This window comes from Schistocerca serialis, chromosome 11 (assembly GCF_023864345.2).
Source record: "Schistocerca serialis cubense isolate TAMUIC-IGC-003099 chromosome 11, iqSchSeri2.2, whole genome shotgun sequence".
Classification (NCBI taxonomy): Eukaryota; Metazoa; Arthropoda; class Insecta; order Orthoptera; family Acrididae; genus Schistocerca; species Schistocerca serialis.
In genome coordinates, this window is record NC_064648.1 from 136,282,650 (window position 1) to 136,299,391 (window position 16,742).

The 16,742-nt window shown below is 42.7% G+C and overlaps 1 protein-coding gene across 1 annotated transcript; it reads left to right on the forward strand.

The window, feature by feature from the left end:
• The first annotated feature begins 6,637 nt into the window (after window positions 1-6,637).
• LOC126426535 (ankyrin repeat domain-containing protein 65-like) lies at window positions 6,638-11,438 on the forward strand. The gene is made up of 2 exons (XM_050088438.1): window positions 6,638-6,722; window positions 11,065-11,438. The coding sequence occupies exons 1-2, from the start codon at window positions 6,638-6,640 to the stop codon at window positions 11,436-11,438; spliced, it is 459 nt and encodes a 152-aa protein (XP_049944395.1).
• The last annotated feature ends 5,304 nt before the right edge of the window (window positions 11,439-16,742 follow it).

Sequence of the window (16,742 nt, forward strand, 5' to 3'; positions counted from 1 at the left end):
GAATTGGTGATGACAAGATTGTTAGAACGAGGAAGCAGAATAAACGGGGACATCACACAAATTATGGAAGGACGAGACTATTCCTAATTTATATAAGAATTTCGTAATACTACTTTCCGATCTCATGCTTGAGAAACTGGTGCGTATGAATGAAATGTGAAACTATTTCCTAACATTAAGCTTTTTGCTTGTTGTTGGCCTAATAGGCATTTGATATATGTACTTAGCGAATTATATTCTAGCGTGTATTAAAAATGACTATCTCTGCCAATACAGTCTCGCTAATTTGGTGTGTGTGTGTTATAAAATTGGCTACAATATTAGAAAGGCCTGTTTTGTTTTATTTAGCATACATCGACAAAATAGATGTAATCAGATCCAGAAACCACACCAGTCTTGGGTATTATTTGTATTAACAGATTTTTCAGTATTAGATAACGAAATTTCGAATTTTCATGCAGCAAAAAGTTTGACCAACTTTGGTGAGGTAATAGATTCTTGTGCAGAAAGCAAAAGCACGCCATTTAAAGATTAGAGAGAAAAAATGCTAGTAGGTAAGTATTGAAATGTGTACTTTCTTGCTTGTCTCTTGTCTATATTGGTTTTATGCATCCTATATTTTACTTTTGTCACACAAAACAGGAAGTTATTAGCTATTAGGCAATAAAGAGTCCAAATTTTCTGAAGAGATCTTGTTCTCCCGATTACAAATAATCCCATCCGCTTTTTTTAAAAAATAAAGAGGGGCAGGCTGACTGGGAGCAGGAGAGGCAGCACAGGACATTTCTGTTTCCACAGTCCTGAATATAGTTTAATGTCATCGCTTACAAAATATACACGTTTCGATTCCACAGAGTGAAATACAGTGACGTGCGATAGGAGAACGCTGTACGAAGAGGCGTGGCACTGCACTTCGGCACGCTTAAGGCCAAATAACATGTCTTATATTTTCTCTAACACGTATGTTTTTACAAGATGCACATAGGGTAATTTTGAAAATTCGTTTTTTTTTTTTTTAGTATTGACCCGGTTCGCAAATATCGTAGATGCGAGGCTGATGCGCAGAGAAGTCCGAGCTACAGTGGGCAGTCTCCACGTGACCCGTGTTGACGTTCAGTGGTTTTGCTGTTTCTCCTTCGTTTACTCTCGCATCACATGAAAGCAAAGCGGATATCTTTGGCCGGGAGGTATCAAGTGAATTAAAATACATTCACATAATTACCGAAGGCTGATATACATTATTAGTTTCAGATTTTATTTTGTTTCCACGTTTCTGACAGTCAAGCACCAATCGCCTTGCAGAACAATGAAGTTATTTTTGTCTCTTTGCTAAAGAAATTTGGCTTTCATTAACCTTTTCCGCAGAGGCATCCAATGTATTTGAAACGAAATTTTTAATTCCACAGTACTGGCTAGTTTGAACTGTTCGCTGCATTTCAAGTGCAAGTTTTCATCTTCTAGCAAATACGGCATTATGCCATAATAATGAACCAAACATGAGATTATGCAGTACTGGTACTCCAAGAAAATTTACATCTGAATCTGGACACACGAATGTGCGCTTTAAGTTGCAGTTTAAATGTGCACATTTTAGTATGGTTCACGAAATTCTGATCTCTTGGAGTACCTTGGGACGTCTTACTGCTTTTTCAACGTAATGTAAGATCTTTTAATGTTTTACGTGTACGTACATACTGGCTTCCTACGTAATGATAGCTGCGCAAGTGCGGGCGCCTCTTACCTGGCGCTCTCCGGCAGCTGCTGGAACGAGCCTGTTTCCAGCAGGTCGTGGAAAAATATTGCGAATGCTGGTTCGAAAAGAGTTACTTTCAAAGTAAATATCCTTTAACGTAAGTTGGACTATGCGTGAGGATGTACCATGGAATTCTTAAATCACAGTGTGTTTGACTCCATTTAAAAATCAACTCTTTGATGACAAGCCATTTAGAAGAATTTCGAACCCTGGAGATCAGACATTTATGTCATCATTAAAAATTTTACTGCCACATTTGTGTGATGTATCTTAAAGTGTAACACGCGCAAAAAATCAACATTATATCGAAAGATTAGCTTCTCTTGCAGCTTATTAAACTTTGTGACCAATATTATATGTGGAAGCTTTGCTTTTCTTGTAGCAACACTATGTATATTAATGTAAGCCATTAACTCGTGTGTTACCACTAGCTGCTTAACAGGGGTGTTGCTATTGGCTGACTACATCACGCGCCCTATGCTCTGAATACTCGCTGTCATGAGCTGGCGAGATCACGTGACATGAGCTGTGACTGCCTTACAAAAGCGCATCGCAATCTCGATTTCAGTGATTCGGAAAGGCACATGCGGTGTTTGGTGGAATTCCAATGTGTGCTGTCGTAATACGAAAATACGCAACGTACGTGTTGCTGCACATCGAAGATATTTCCAAAATGTGACTTTTTCCCTGAGTTTCGTTTTCTAAAGTGCCGGGAAATACTACGCCCATGTCCAAAACCATAACCATTCAAAGGATTGATAATTTCTTGTACTTCCGACGGAAAATATACTGTCACTTAAGACGGAAAAAGTGTTTTCACGCGGGAGAAAGTGTATTTTTAAGCGGGAAATCCGGGAAAAATCCGGGAATTTTTTCCTTGTCCACGTATACATCCAGTATTAATCAAATTTGATACGTATGAAGTATCGTCTCTGTTGTGTGACTGGATTCTTGATTTCCTCGCAGAGATGTCACAGTTCATTCTGATAGACGGCAAATCGAGTAGAATAGAAGACATATACGGCGTTCCGCAAGGTAGTGTCGTAGGCCCTCTGCTGTTCCTTATTTACATAAATGATCTATGTGATAATCTGAGCTGCCCCCTTAGATTGTTTGCAGATGACGCTGTAATTTACAGTCTAGTAAAATCATCAGACGATCAATTCCAATTACAAAATGATCTAGAGAGAATTTCTTTATGATGCGGGAAGTGTCAGTTGGCACCAAACAAAGAAAAGTGCGAGGTCATCGACATGGGTACTAAGAGAAATCCGCTAAATTTTGGGTATGCGATAAATCGCACAAATTTAAGGGCTGTCAATTCGACTAAATACCTAGGAATTACAATTACGAGCAACTTAAATTGGAATGACCACATAGATAATATTGTGGGAAAGGCGAAACAAAGACTGCGCTTTGTTAGCAGAAACTTAGAAGATGCGACAAACCTACCAAAGAGAGCCTACATTACACTTGTACATCCTCTGCTGGAATATTGCTGCATGGTGTGGGATCCTTACCAGGTACGATTGGCGTAGGACAGCGAAAATGTGCAAAGAAGGGCAGTTCGTTTCTTGTTATCGCGGAATATGGGTGAGAGTGTCACTGATATGATACGAGAGTTGGTGTGGCAGTCACTGAAACAAAGGCGGTTTTCTTTGTGGCGAAATCTGTTTACGAAATTTCAATTGCCAGCTTTCTCTTCCGATGGAAAATATTTTTTTGACATCCACCCATGTAGGGCAAAATGATCAACATAATAAAATAAGAGAAATCAGATCTCCAATGGAAAGATTGAAGTGTTCCTTTTTCCTACGCGCCATTCGAGAGTGGAATGGTAGAGAAGTAGTATGAAAATGGTTCATTGAACCCTCTGCCAGGCCCTTCAGTGTGAATTGCAGAGTAACCATGTAGATGTAGATGTTGATTCCCTCCTGTATAGAGATTCAAGTACTTTCTGCTTTGTTTGACCAAGATAATCAGCTGCAGATTTGATCGACTTTGGAATCCACTGAACATTTAAAACCCTCCTGCACCTCAGGCAGGCAACAGAAGCACACCCATTTCCACTCGCAGTCATGGAAGACACAGAGAATTAGTGTTGAAATTATATCGGGCAGGCAACAAACAGACTCGGTGCCATGTTACTCGTTCATTTTACTTTTGCTTTCGTTCGATACGCATCTGTACAAGTCAAAACAAGGGGCATGACAGGTTTTGTACACATTAAGAGTTAATAGATGATAATTAAGTTGAAAAATAACTCACTCGTTTGATGAAGAAGCAGATATGAATGTAGTCTGTTTCTACTGCCGTTTATCAGACAACAATGCAATCCATAACTGCTTCCTCTTTGCGGCACATTTCTTCATTGCTTCCAACTTTGCTTCTTGATTGAGATGCCTAATCCTTATAAATATTCTCGTTTTTATGTAAGGAGTAATAACTGCTTCATGAACCTCAGGAAACTTTTGTTTTGTAATAGACCACAGAGACTTTACATTTTTTTGTTTACACAGTCCATTTCCGTGAAAAGCAGCAAATTCTTCTTCAAACAGCAACACTGTTGTTTTCCCATGCTGGCGTTGGAGTGTAAAGACCACCACGAGATGTAATTGATATCCAGTCTGCAGCATGATCTCCTTCACTTTTTGCTGCTGGAAAGCCTAGTGTTGTGGCACTTGAATGCAATACAGCCTGTACTGTATTGTACCGCATCTGGAAGAACATCTCACACTACAGAGTCATCCCCCATTGCTACCACATCTGTCAGTTAATTTTCTTCCACATCCACAGTTTCTGGGATTTCTCGTAGTGGCGCTTCGTCAGCAACATACACACAGAGCTCACTGGTAATGAAACTTGGGGATGCAGGATCCGGGTCGACGCCACACTGGGAAGACTCCGTGTTTAATTCTTTAATAACTGGCGTGTTCCCAGAGAGAGAGAGATATCACTTGCATTACCTGTCAGTATAAGGAGACTTGCCCTGTTTCTTCCTTCAAAAGGTGTAGGATTGTTATGAAATACACCTAATCCTCATATCCTAGAAAAAAAAGCTTTCCACGCAATCTTGATTCAGTCTACAAGTTAATATACAGCTAACTTGCACACTTTTTAGACTTTCAAAAGACCAAAGAGAGAGATTTTATTCAAGTTATAAAACATTTTTGGAAAGGCAACATTCTTTCTTTGTCACCAACGCGCATTGCTGGACAGATACCTAAGAATCTGTTCAAAGTATTTTCTCAGATTGAGAGATTGATTCCAAACCCACTACACAGGGATGAGCATTCATATTTTGGAACTCTAGAGTTCAAGACATCAAAGACGTCGTTAACGAGTTCAATAAAATTACTTTCAACGTCTTTATGAAGAACATACTTCAAAGCCTGAGCTGTTTGTCGTGAAAATAGTCGCACTGCCATCTGTACATTCTGCCTTGCTTGTCGAGTTACGTTTAAGTGCGCTTCAGTAATGTGGTGTGTTATCGTTAAGTCACTCTTCTGATGCTTTAAAAGTTCCTGTGTAGCTGCCTTAGATATTTTGGATCCATCAGGTAGCGTAATGCCTGTATCCGAGAAACGGTTCCGTAATAACTTTAACAGGTGTGGTACACCGAAGAAAACCCATACATTCGTGGTGTCGTCTGCTTGATTTACGAAATAAGTTCTCTCTGTATCGACAGACAGTTCCTTCAAAACTTTTATATTTTTTCCGTCCATATCACACGTCACAGCAACAACACCGATTCCTGATTGTTCAACCGCCGTAATGATGATCTGAAGCAAATTACTGGTAATCACAGTGTCAAAATCATAGTAAACTGGTTGTTTCCACTGCTTACACAACCCACGTATCGTGCAGACTTGTACATTGGAATGTGGTCCGACTACTACGTCTTCAGACGAATCGTAACATATGCGGGCATCAACATTGATTCCGTGAAATGTCAGAACAGCTAGTCTCTCTCGAGAAGTAAAAGTGTGTGACTTGGCTTTCAATAAACACAGGATATCTTCAAGAATACCCGGTCTGCGTTTAAATTCCTTTGTCCATTTCTGAAGGGCTGCCCTGCACGGCAAAGGAATTTTTCGCTTTCGCAAATAAGTGTATGCTTTAGGTGACAGAGCTCTTAAAGTTAATGCATGGGCTATGTCCTCTGAATTCCACTTTACCCTTTCATTTTCGTTTGATAGGCATCTTATTTGTGCCGGTGTAAAACACTTTGACAATACACTATTTACACTTTTGTGCAATTTTACTATTACTTTCACGTCAGATGACTACTCTACCCGCTTCAGCGAAAGAACACGTTGGAGATCTTTCGTTTAACTTCGTAAGGCTGCATCACATTTTTTGGTGCCGCTTCTTTCTGTGCATTCAATCTCGGCCCTCAGTTCCTTAATTTCCAAATTCTTATTCACTAGTTCAGTGGGTGCATGAACGCAATCTGTACATGTGCTTCGGTCGACTTTCTTTTTTTTCGGTGACACAATTTCTAAAGCCGTCAAAGCTCGCTTTTGCAAACTTCTTGCTCCACAGCGTTGTGCACGACTTCCGGATCCCTAAGGAATGAATTTAATTTTAATTTTATTATTCCTAAAATTATTTACCGAGTAGGCCTACTCTTCCTAAAATTTTTGACCAAGTACTATGCAACTGCATTAATTTCTCACTAAAAATCTGATCAATTGATAAAAGCGATTAAATATCAGTGGCATAAGCGGCTACAATAGCCTAGTTTGATAAAATGTAAAAATACAATGTAAGAGGAAATACAGGTATACGAACCCATAACCTCCAACATGGGCGTCTGCGAGTTTTTTACTCGCTTGGGGCCGGAATGGCCTGCCTGCTTTTCCTATACGCCTCGGTTCCGAAATGCCGTGCCGGCGATTCCGCGGCGCGCGCCTTAAATCGGTGGCGACGCTCTGTGCAGACCCATCCGGGCAGCGTTCATTTTTGGGTAAATGAGTTGGCACCACTGCGAGACAGCACACGATAGCCATCTCCCGAAACACAACATTGTGGAGTAAATTACATCAACACAGGAACAGAAATCAAAAGCCAGGTTTGCTACATCTATTACGAATATACGTCAGAACCGAATGCCTGTTCATCTGAATGCATTTTCATCTACAATTCCCTCCTAAATGTATGGATTATATTCCGAAGCGATTATAAACGAAATGTGGTGTAATTATACCGGACAACTGAAGACTTGCTCTTCCATTGTGTTTGCTCTAAGAGGTAAAAGTTCCCCTTGATTGGGTGGATTGAAGCGCAACCATTCTTGTGATACGAGTAGTGCTCAGAAGTAACGGGAAACTCGCCATTTCACGCGTTTTATTACTCAGATTCATACTTCCTTTTTGTCATTGTGTGTACAACGTTATGCGTATCGGTTACTTAGTGTGTTGTCAGGTGTTAGAAAGGATACTGGTATTTTAAGAGTATCAGCGACTATTTGTTTACTGTAAAAACGGATTACCGCATTTGTATTAAAATTTGCTATGAGAACGGATTAAAATGCATCGTGGTTTTAGAAATATTATATACTGCTTTTGGTGAGTATACTAAGAGTGAAATAGGTGTTTACGGCCGGTATAAACCTTTCGAAGAAGATTAGGATGACGAGAAGGTCATAATAGAAGACGAACTGAGAGTTAAACCAAACGATGCGTAAACCAACACTCAATCGCCTCAGTGACAGATGGCCAAGACCAGTGAAATGTGAATGTTACGTTTCTGACAGTAATCTTCGGTTTTGACAGTACAGTGCACCACGACTCCTTGTCCCAAGTAGGCAGTACTTCTCACCAGGTCAACCCCGATGGCTTGAAGCAACACGGAAAGGTGTTCGGTTTTGTGGCGGAACAGTTCATTGTTTCTGCACAGCGATAACGCACCTGCTCACAGTTCGTTGCGTGCTTGTGCATGTTTGGCTAGAAACAATACTGTAGTGATGTCCTTGGCCCCACATTCGCTCCATGTGTGACATTTTGTTCTCAAAAATAAAGACAAACCTTAAAAGAGCTGTCTTTTACATATGAGATGAGATTCAAACTGCACATCTGAGAGAACTAAACGCTACCGTAAGGATTGTTCTAGAATAGTTGTAAGCATTGGAAGAAGCACTGGAATAAATGTATAATATGTAATGGGAAATATTTTGGGGAAGACGACATTGATGTAGACCAATAAATAAACCAAGTATTGGTTTCAACATTCACCGCTGTTGCTTGCACTATCATATTGTCCATTTTGGTGCCACTGTCACCACCCTGTCACCGTCTTCTAAGAGGAATGTCGTTGGTTCACCACCCAAGTTTCGTCGACATAAAAGAGTTCTGTTAATTTCCTGACTTGTATCAAGTATTTGCATCGCCAGTTAGTCATCACTTCTCTCCAGAGGAACCTTTCCTTTACTTAGAGGTCTGTTCCAGGTAAATTGCATTTCATGCAGTGTCTTACGCTAAACAGCTTTCTTCCAAGGAAAATAATTTTTTTTTTTTACGGCAACAACTAATTTGTGTAATGTCAGCACTATTTTTTAGCCATAGAAAAGTCCCTATGGTTGATCAAATTACCGATTTTGAGAAGCTGCCTGCAGTGACGGATTTATTCCCCAAATTTTCTAGTGCAGTTTCTTGGCGGTTCTGGCAAACTGCGTGGTTTATTTTCAGTCTCCTTTGTGATGCGTCCAATTGCGGCAAGGTTGAGTTTTGTGTAAACTACAATCCTTTTTTTTTTAGACGGGCGGTATTTGCCCCCAGTTCTTTCTCTTCCAACGGTTTAATACAATCCGTGATTGCAATAGAGGTGACTGAGCCATTTTTACCCCAAAGATCGGAATTCTTTGCATTGTGCAGATTTTCCTGTGGTGTGGTGCGCTTGTCAATCATCTCTGAATAACATATTCGTACATGTCCACAGAGCATTTCACACGGTGGATTACTGTCGACTGTCAAAGAGATAGAAACGTGTGGAATAGGTTCCCATGTATGCCAGTGGACCTGAGCTCTTAAGTGACAGAACCCAGTATGTTGTCCTCAGTAGCGAGCGTTCGCCAGAGGCAGGAGTTCTCCAGAAAAGGGTGGTGGGACCGCTGTTACTGTCTGTATACATAAATGGTCTGTTGGACAGGTATGTGCAGCTGTTTGCTGACTGTCCCCTAGTGTACAGTAAGATGTCGTCGTTGAGTGAGTGTAGGAGGACACAAGGCGAGTTGGACAAAATTTCTAGTTGGTGTGACGAATGGCAGACAGGTGTAAATGTAGAGAAACGTAAGTTGATGCAGGTGAGTAGGAAAAACAAAACAGCAGTAGAGGTGTTCCGCTAGACACAGAGGCGTCGCTTAAATGTCTGAGCGAGAGTTCGCAAAGCGATACGAAATGGAACGAGGTTGAGAGGACTGCGGTAGGGAAGGCGGGAGGTCGACTTTAGTTTGTTGGGAGAATTTTAGGAAAGTGTGGTTGGCCTGTAGATGAGGCTGCATGTAGGCCGCTGGTGCGACCTATTCTCGAGTACTGCTGGAGTGTTTGGTATCGGCAACAGGTAGAATTAAAGGAAGACAGCTAAAGGACTGAGAGCAGAGCCGCTACATTTGCTACCGGTAGTTTCGAGTGGCGCAGAGGTATTGCGCAAGAAGCTTCAGGAACTCGAATCGGAATCACTGGAGGGGAGCCGACGTTCTTTTCGAGGAACTCTGTTGAGAAAATTTAGAGAACTGTTTTTTTGACGCTGACTGCAGAACAATTCTAGTTCTGGCAATGTACACTTGAGACAAGGCATGCGAAGATAGTGTAAAGGGCATTGTCACTCGTAATGAGGCATAGAGCTAGTCATTTCTGCCTCGCTGAATTTGCGAGCAGAACGGAAAGAGGGAATGACTGCAGTCGGTTAGGATAACTTTTTATGTGTACCAGTTACTACTTTTGTTTCATATGGTTGCTGCTCCACCTACATTGATTATTTTGAACTAAATGCAGCAGTTTTATTACCTCTGTAGTTTCTAGTTAGTATTTCACTTGTCTTTGGAGCTTCTTACTTGCTCTCTCGCTTGGGATTAGCCTTTAACTTGCATCAGCTGTGGGGAGAGTTCCTCGTGACATTGGTTAAAGTTCAGCAATGCCAGATCTGTACAAGTATTTTGATATTTGTAAGTGAACATGCGATAATGAATCAACACTGCCTGTTTCTATTTCTTACAGGCACCTGATTTCTTTGTGGCATGATCTAATTTATGCATAGCATTACATACAGGAAATATAGTACTTTTTTGAGACTGGTCTAAATTTACGGTTTAAGTGTTTCTACTACTACTGAAACAGAAATTTTTCTCAGGAGCAACACAGTTGGTATACATTTTCAGTTCCGAAGACCTTTTTAACTATACTGCCTGTAGCGGTCTGTAACTTAAGTTTCTGTGCAGAATTTTCAAATATTGCAAAAAGTTACACAAAGTTAACATGACAGAGTATAGTAGTTGTGCAGGATACCGCCTGCCACAGACGATATGGTGGCTTGCAAAGTGTGTAAGTAGATGGAAATGAATGGTTCGAGTGGATGTATCTTGTGTTGTATGTATGCTTATATGAGCACATGTGACGATTATTATGCAGCGGGTAGTTTGTGTGTGTGTGTGTGTGTGTGTGTGTGTCAGGGAGAGTCGACCTGGTGCCCTTGTTGTATTTGAAATATGTCGACCAACTTATTGTGTACGAAGCAGTGACTTTTATATTTTATGTCGGTATGTCAGAAAATGTCCGTGTTACTGGTCTGAATCACTTAGCTGTCTGATGAGGAAATTGTATTTCAGTACTTACAGATGCGTGTAGTTTGTAGTGTTTTCTTCCTAAGTGAGACAAGGGATTGGTACCCAGAGAAGGTAGTTTTAGGGGTGTGTTTGAATGTAGATGAAGGACGGGGTAGCAACTGCATGCCGAGGTGAAAGGAGGCAGATATGTGGAGTGAATTATGAGGAAATGTGCGAAATGAATTTGTTAAGAGATGGAGTGCACCTATTTTTAATGGCAGATGGCTGAAGTTTTTGGTTATGGGCTAGTGCTGTGGATCTGTCTGAAATACGCTGGTTAACCCGTATCGCAGAAGCGAGATTTCCAGATTTGCGACTTGTCGCTCGGAAGTAGTGTATTCAGAATTGTTGGTAGTTTTGCGGCAGTGAGTTTGGTGTGTGTGTGTGTGTGTGTGTGTGTGTGTGTGTGTGTGTGTGTGTGTGTGTGTCTGTCTCTCGATAGTAGAGAGTAAGTGTGTCGATGTTTTGCGCAGGAGCCTTTCTGCGGCAGAGCGAGGCAGGAGGCTGATAGAGGCGGCTAAGGAGGGGGCGGTGGAGGAGGTGCGGGCGTTGCTGGCGGCTGGGGCGGACGTGGGGGCGAGGGACGAGGAATTCGGGGAGACCGCCCTGCACTGGGCTGCATGGAGAGGCCACGCGGCTGTGGTGCGGCTGCTGCTCTCTGCGGCGTCCGACCACAACGCCAGGGATCAGGGGGGGCAGACGCCGCTGCACTGGGCGGCACAGAGTGGCCACGCAGAAGCTGCGGCTGCGTTGCTGCAGGCCGGAGCCGACATGGGGGCGAGGACCGATAAGGGGAACACCCCCCTGGACATCGCCACGCTGTGCAACCATCAGCAGCTCGTCGAGATGCTAACAGAACGTTGATACGTGCCAGTAGAGGAAATGACATGTACTTCATTGTACAGGATATTAAAATAAAAAATTTAACAAAAGAACGCTTTCTATATTCATTTCTATCTTTTGCAGTCCACACAATTACGCGAGTAACACTACAACTACTGCAACAACAGGAGATACCTGTAAACCAACGTGACAAACCTTCCTTTTGAGAATTCACTGTGTAAAACATTTCACAAGCAATTTCTGCAAAAGTTCAGCAACAATTGACAAATACTCAATGATTAATAAACTCCACTTCTCTCTCCCTCTAATAAACTCCACTTCTCTCTCCCTCTCTGCCTTGTTTCTCGTCCTGCATACAATATTCAAACAGCTTACAAGAATACAGCCGACGTCTTCCGCAACCGCCTGTATTTCGAAACGTAAACACCCAATCTCTTCCAAGAGACAAATGCGAGAATACCGGTTGTTGTGTAACACGTCGCCCAGCCGCAATAAGGTCACTTTTTTCCACCAGTCCGCTACATTACCTAATTACTGCAAACTATTTGCTAGCAGTGTCTATGTTGCTACATTACATCACTGCAAACTGCACCATACTCATATTACTGCCATATAAGCTGTTCAGTTAGAATGTATCTTCACTTCAGATTTCACACTGAATTCACTTCTGTGCATGCACTGCACAAGTACTTTTCGTGTTTAACTGTAATGTCACATTTGTAGCAGTGCTCACACCACATCATGCTCACACCATCTGCAGCCTTCTTGCCAGCTCACCTTCAAATAAAGAGAATTGAAGAACCACCTAAAATCATTCGACTCCCACACACCTCCCTTGCTGCTCTTACAGAACAAACTACCATCTCTCAGGGAATTATACTCAATCACGTGGGACATGCAGCCATCACTGGAATTATACGGCACTTCCCCAAATTACACTTTTGTGTCTCTGTAGACGCTTTCGAAGCAGACCACATTTGGAACATTCATTCCCTTCTCTGCTGTGATACAATTAGAATTGGCATCCCCGTGCGTGCATGTGTGACCAAAGTGGCAGACTGCATTCTGAACAAGAGCCTCTGTGGCCCTCATGTGGCGGCGTTACACACGGAAGCTCCTTAACATTCTCTGTGAGGAAGCAGCGACGCCAGGAGACAGTATTGACTTGGTGAGTGACCTCCACGGCATTGATGAATACTTCAGGCTCTGACAGTTGATCCTCAACATAAATAAATATACTGTGCATACACAGGAAAAGAAATCCACTACTGTACAATTACACTGCTGATCACGAATTGCTGGAAACAGTAAGTTGACTAGCAGTAACTATCCAGAGCGACCCTACGTGCAATGACACCAATTACTAAGAAACTGCGGCAGATCTTTTCTCAGCGATTCCATAATCATATGTTTTGCGCTCCTAAATCCAAATTTCGTGCTTCCTGCCCTGTGGTATGTCGGCTTAACAACGAAAGCCCCAAAATTTTCCGACTTCATTTCACAAAGACTACGTGTTTCTCAAAGTTGAAAACCCAACACAAAATTAAATTGGACAAACTCTTCTACAACATGCAGCAATCAGCAGTGATTTTCTGACAGCGAGTGGTGACCGGGCTAGAGCCTCCTAAAAAAAACGGTGACTCCCCAAAATTCGGATCGCGCCTAACGCCATTCACCTATTGCACTCTGCTATTACGGCACTTTGGAACGGTAAGGCACGCGTCAGCAGACAGAAAACAGCCCAGAGCTCCAACTGTGTTCTTCGCATCGTCAAACACAATAGCACTCAGGGCAGACATCCGCTGTCGAAACGGACGTCATATATTTTGAAACGTGTTCGCATTTATTGAAACTAGTGCTTCTAAGTGTGTGGTTGGTATCTGAGAAATGGCTAAAATTTATTTTGATGTCGAAATACGTCAATCTCAGTCCAGTGCGACAGAAAATTCTAAAAATTAAATTTTGTACCTAAGTATGCGAAGCACACGCTACACGATGCGAAATCCAGGCTAGACGGTACATCAACAATTCGCCTGCGAGAGAGCAGGTCGTTTTCAATGTAATTTATACATACCATTTATCTGCAAAACAGATAACTCAATTTAAAATATTGGTCCTGAATATTGTAAATCTTTATCTTCAGACTTGTAAACAATAACCACCAGATCTGCTATCGTATCTAGTGCAAACAAAGATAAAATGTAACGCATCCCGCATTGCGTCAAAACTGCTTGAAAATTCACAAGATAACGCCTTTCTGAAATAACTTACCGATTTGGAAAGTCTGAAATGATAATTTCACAGATACATTCTGGTGTGTGGCGGAGGACAGTTTGAGTACCACAGCTGTTCTGGCCTTTTCCTGTTGCAGTCGCGATGCGAGAAATATGGTCTATTAAGAGCTCTGAATGGAAAGTAAGAAACCCGGAGAACATCTGGCGTGCATTTCCTCGCCATGTTACAGTTTTAGGTGGAACCTTTAACCTGCCATCTCTGCAGTGGGCGACATAGGTGGCTGAGACTGACGGCAGGGCCAGGGAATCGTGAGAAAGTGATCCAAGTGCTTCACTCAAAAACTACCTCGGGCCATTAATCTGAGAAACGGGTCGTGAAGACAGCATCTTAGGCTTGCAAGTGACAGATAGACCCGAACTTTTCGAATCTGTTAGGGTAGAACGGGGAATCAGCTATGACAAGAGCGTTACAGTGTCACTGAATACGACCGTAAAGAGAAGTAGAAAATAAATAGGGAATATTATTGTGCTTAGCAAGAGCGACGAGAAACAGGCTTCAGCTTTCCTTTCCTTTCCTCTGCAGCACCAACAGCGCGGGTATCAGTGGAAGGAGTGGAAGAGCATTGTGAAATACGCTTCAGACAGGTGTGTACCGACCAAATGCGTTTCAAGCTCGGTTTCACAGCGTCGAGTTTACGGCACTTGTTTTCATTTCGGTGCGCGTCTCCGCACGCCAGATCACGAGATAACAAAGGAATTTGCGAGATCCGAATTTCATCGATAAAAATGACGCCAAGGAAAGTTATTTCCGGAAAGAGCAACATATCTGTAACATTGCGTTACTCTCTACGTAAGGAAAGCCTGTGTAAACATTCTGTCTTGTCTCTTAGGCAGAAACGCTTACGACACTTTTATTCACGTGCAATAGCAACAAGTGGCGTCAGACTGCCCGCGCAGTCGCCGAGGGGGAACTCGCAGGTGGGGGCGCGACGCAGAATGCGGGCAGCGAATCCGGCAGAGGGCCGCGCATGCGCAGAAGCAGCGGCGGGGCGGGAGCAGGCGGGAGGGGCGGTCCGACCACGGCGGCGGAGAAAAGACCGGCCACACGACAGGGGGGCCGAAACTAAATCGGAACCATCACTTTCCGCATAAAATCTGTAATACTGTTTAGCGATTACTGCTCCAGTTGTACTCGACAATTTCAAAGTCGGTGATGATCGCAGACACCGGTGTCCGGCTACCATTTGATGTCCCAGAATTACGAAGATATTTTCTCTCGCCCTCCCAGCAGTTTCGCAGTTACGTCACAGCACGCTACATCTGTCTAATGGCAGTCCACTATGTACTAACACTAAACATTATTTCGATAACAGCCTCTGTTAAAATTAGTGCTCTGGACGATTTAATACATGTAATGTATTATTTTTGCAGCAAGTCTCAATGACAGGTATAGGAACATCCGCTGACTTTGAAGCTGTCATTACTATCGAGCCAGAAATCAACAGCGCAACGGCAGTTCTTTTAAGGGATGGGTTTACACCTGAAAACGTCCAACTTTATCCCAGCAGACGTGCAATTGCATGTTCTGTCGCAGAGACATTCCGCTTAAATATTTACGCGCCGTCCGAGACTGACGTTACACATGCACGATCGGACTATTTTTTTAATCAGGATGTCCCACATCTTTTGGTAAATATGTATATGTGAAACACACGCTACACGATGCGAATTAGAGGCTACTCAGTACATCGAACAATTCGCCTGCGAGAGAGCAGGCCGATTTCAAACTAATTTGTATATGTCATTTGTCTCCAAAACAAATGACTCTGATTAAAATGTTGGCCCTGAATAGTGTTAAATATTTGTTTAGACTTCATTTACGTATTTGGAACCTCTGAAATGATATATTTTCACAGATACATTGTGACAGTCGCTGTACCTTGTGGTGGACATCAACATTGATGGTAATTAAATTTGTTGGTCTAGCTGTGCGAACGGAACGCTCCTCTGTTCTGTAACCAGTTACTATTAAGAGAGTGACGGAACTGTCAAAAACGTACGGTACAGGTCCAGCGCGACAGCCGTCTGGAGGCAGAAACGGTGCCAGCATCTCAGATTCAGCAGACGGATTCGATAATCCCGCGCATGCGCAGAAGTACGCCTTCTGCTTCTCGCTCGGGTGGCCACCGGCCAAGTGCAGAGTTTCGTAATGCAGATTTTGCGCCTTTTGCGGTGAGTCACTCTTCACGAACACAGTAACTAAAGGATGTAGAAAAAAGAGCCGGGAGGACGCATTGTCAAAGGGGTTCTGAATGTGGTCACCTCTCTAAAAGTCTGCACTCCCTCCGCATCAAACAAGAGAGCTCCAAGGGAAAGATTTTTCAGCGATCGACTCAGAAGGCGCGGCACCCTTCTGTGTCTGCCCTGCAAAATCTGACTGCAGCTCTGGACACGGAAGCCGCAGCTGAGCGGCGCGCCGCCACACGCACTCACTGCACGCACGCCTCGCCAGTGTCGGCTTCGAGGCCTGACAGACTCCACACCACAGCGGGCTGTGAGTAACTGTGCAGGATTACGACGCAGCCCCTGTCAGCTTCTCCGACCGTGACACTGTAATTGAGAAAGCAAAAGGTCTACCTCGTCCCAAAATAATTCGCAGAGGATAATGGAAATTAAATTGTAACGTCCTCCACATAACATCGGTGAATATACATTTCATTGGTCGGTACGAATCGTGGGTTAACCGCAGACGTTTCTTCCGTAACGCGAGTGAGTGGCGGCTGAATCTTGCAAAACCCGGTGTTCGGAAATTATTTACAAATGTCGCCTAGAGGATTGAAGTAAAGCGTGAATTACATTTTGAATTATTTGAAAGTTGTAAGAATAATTAGTAATTGCCACTACATCACTCAAAAAAATAATTCGTTCACGTGACATATCAGACTGTAAATAATACAAAACATGTTCGCAAGTCCTACATATGATTTACTTATCTACAGAATTTTCATTTGGGGAATAGTAAACAGTCATGTATAAAATGCTACACAGGCAACCATGTCCTCCAGATAAACTCATGTGGAGAAACACTGGC

What these genes read in the sequence shown, in the direction of transcription:
- LOC126426535 (XM_050088438.1), top strand. Translation starts at nt 6,638, where the DNA reads ATGCCGTGCCGGCGATTCCGCGGCGCGCGCCTTAAATCGGTGGCGACG. An exon ending in CGGGCAGCGTTCATTTTTGG is followed by an intron (nt 6,723 to 11,064) that starts GTAAATGAGTTG and finishes TTTCTGCGGCAG; the next exon opens with AGCGAGGCAGGAGGCTGATA.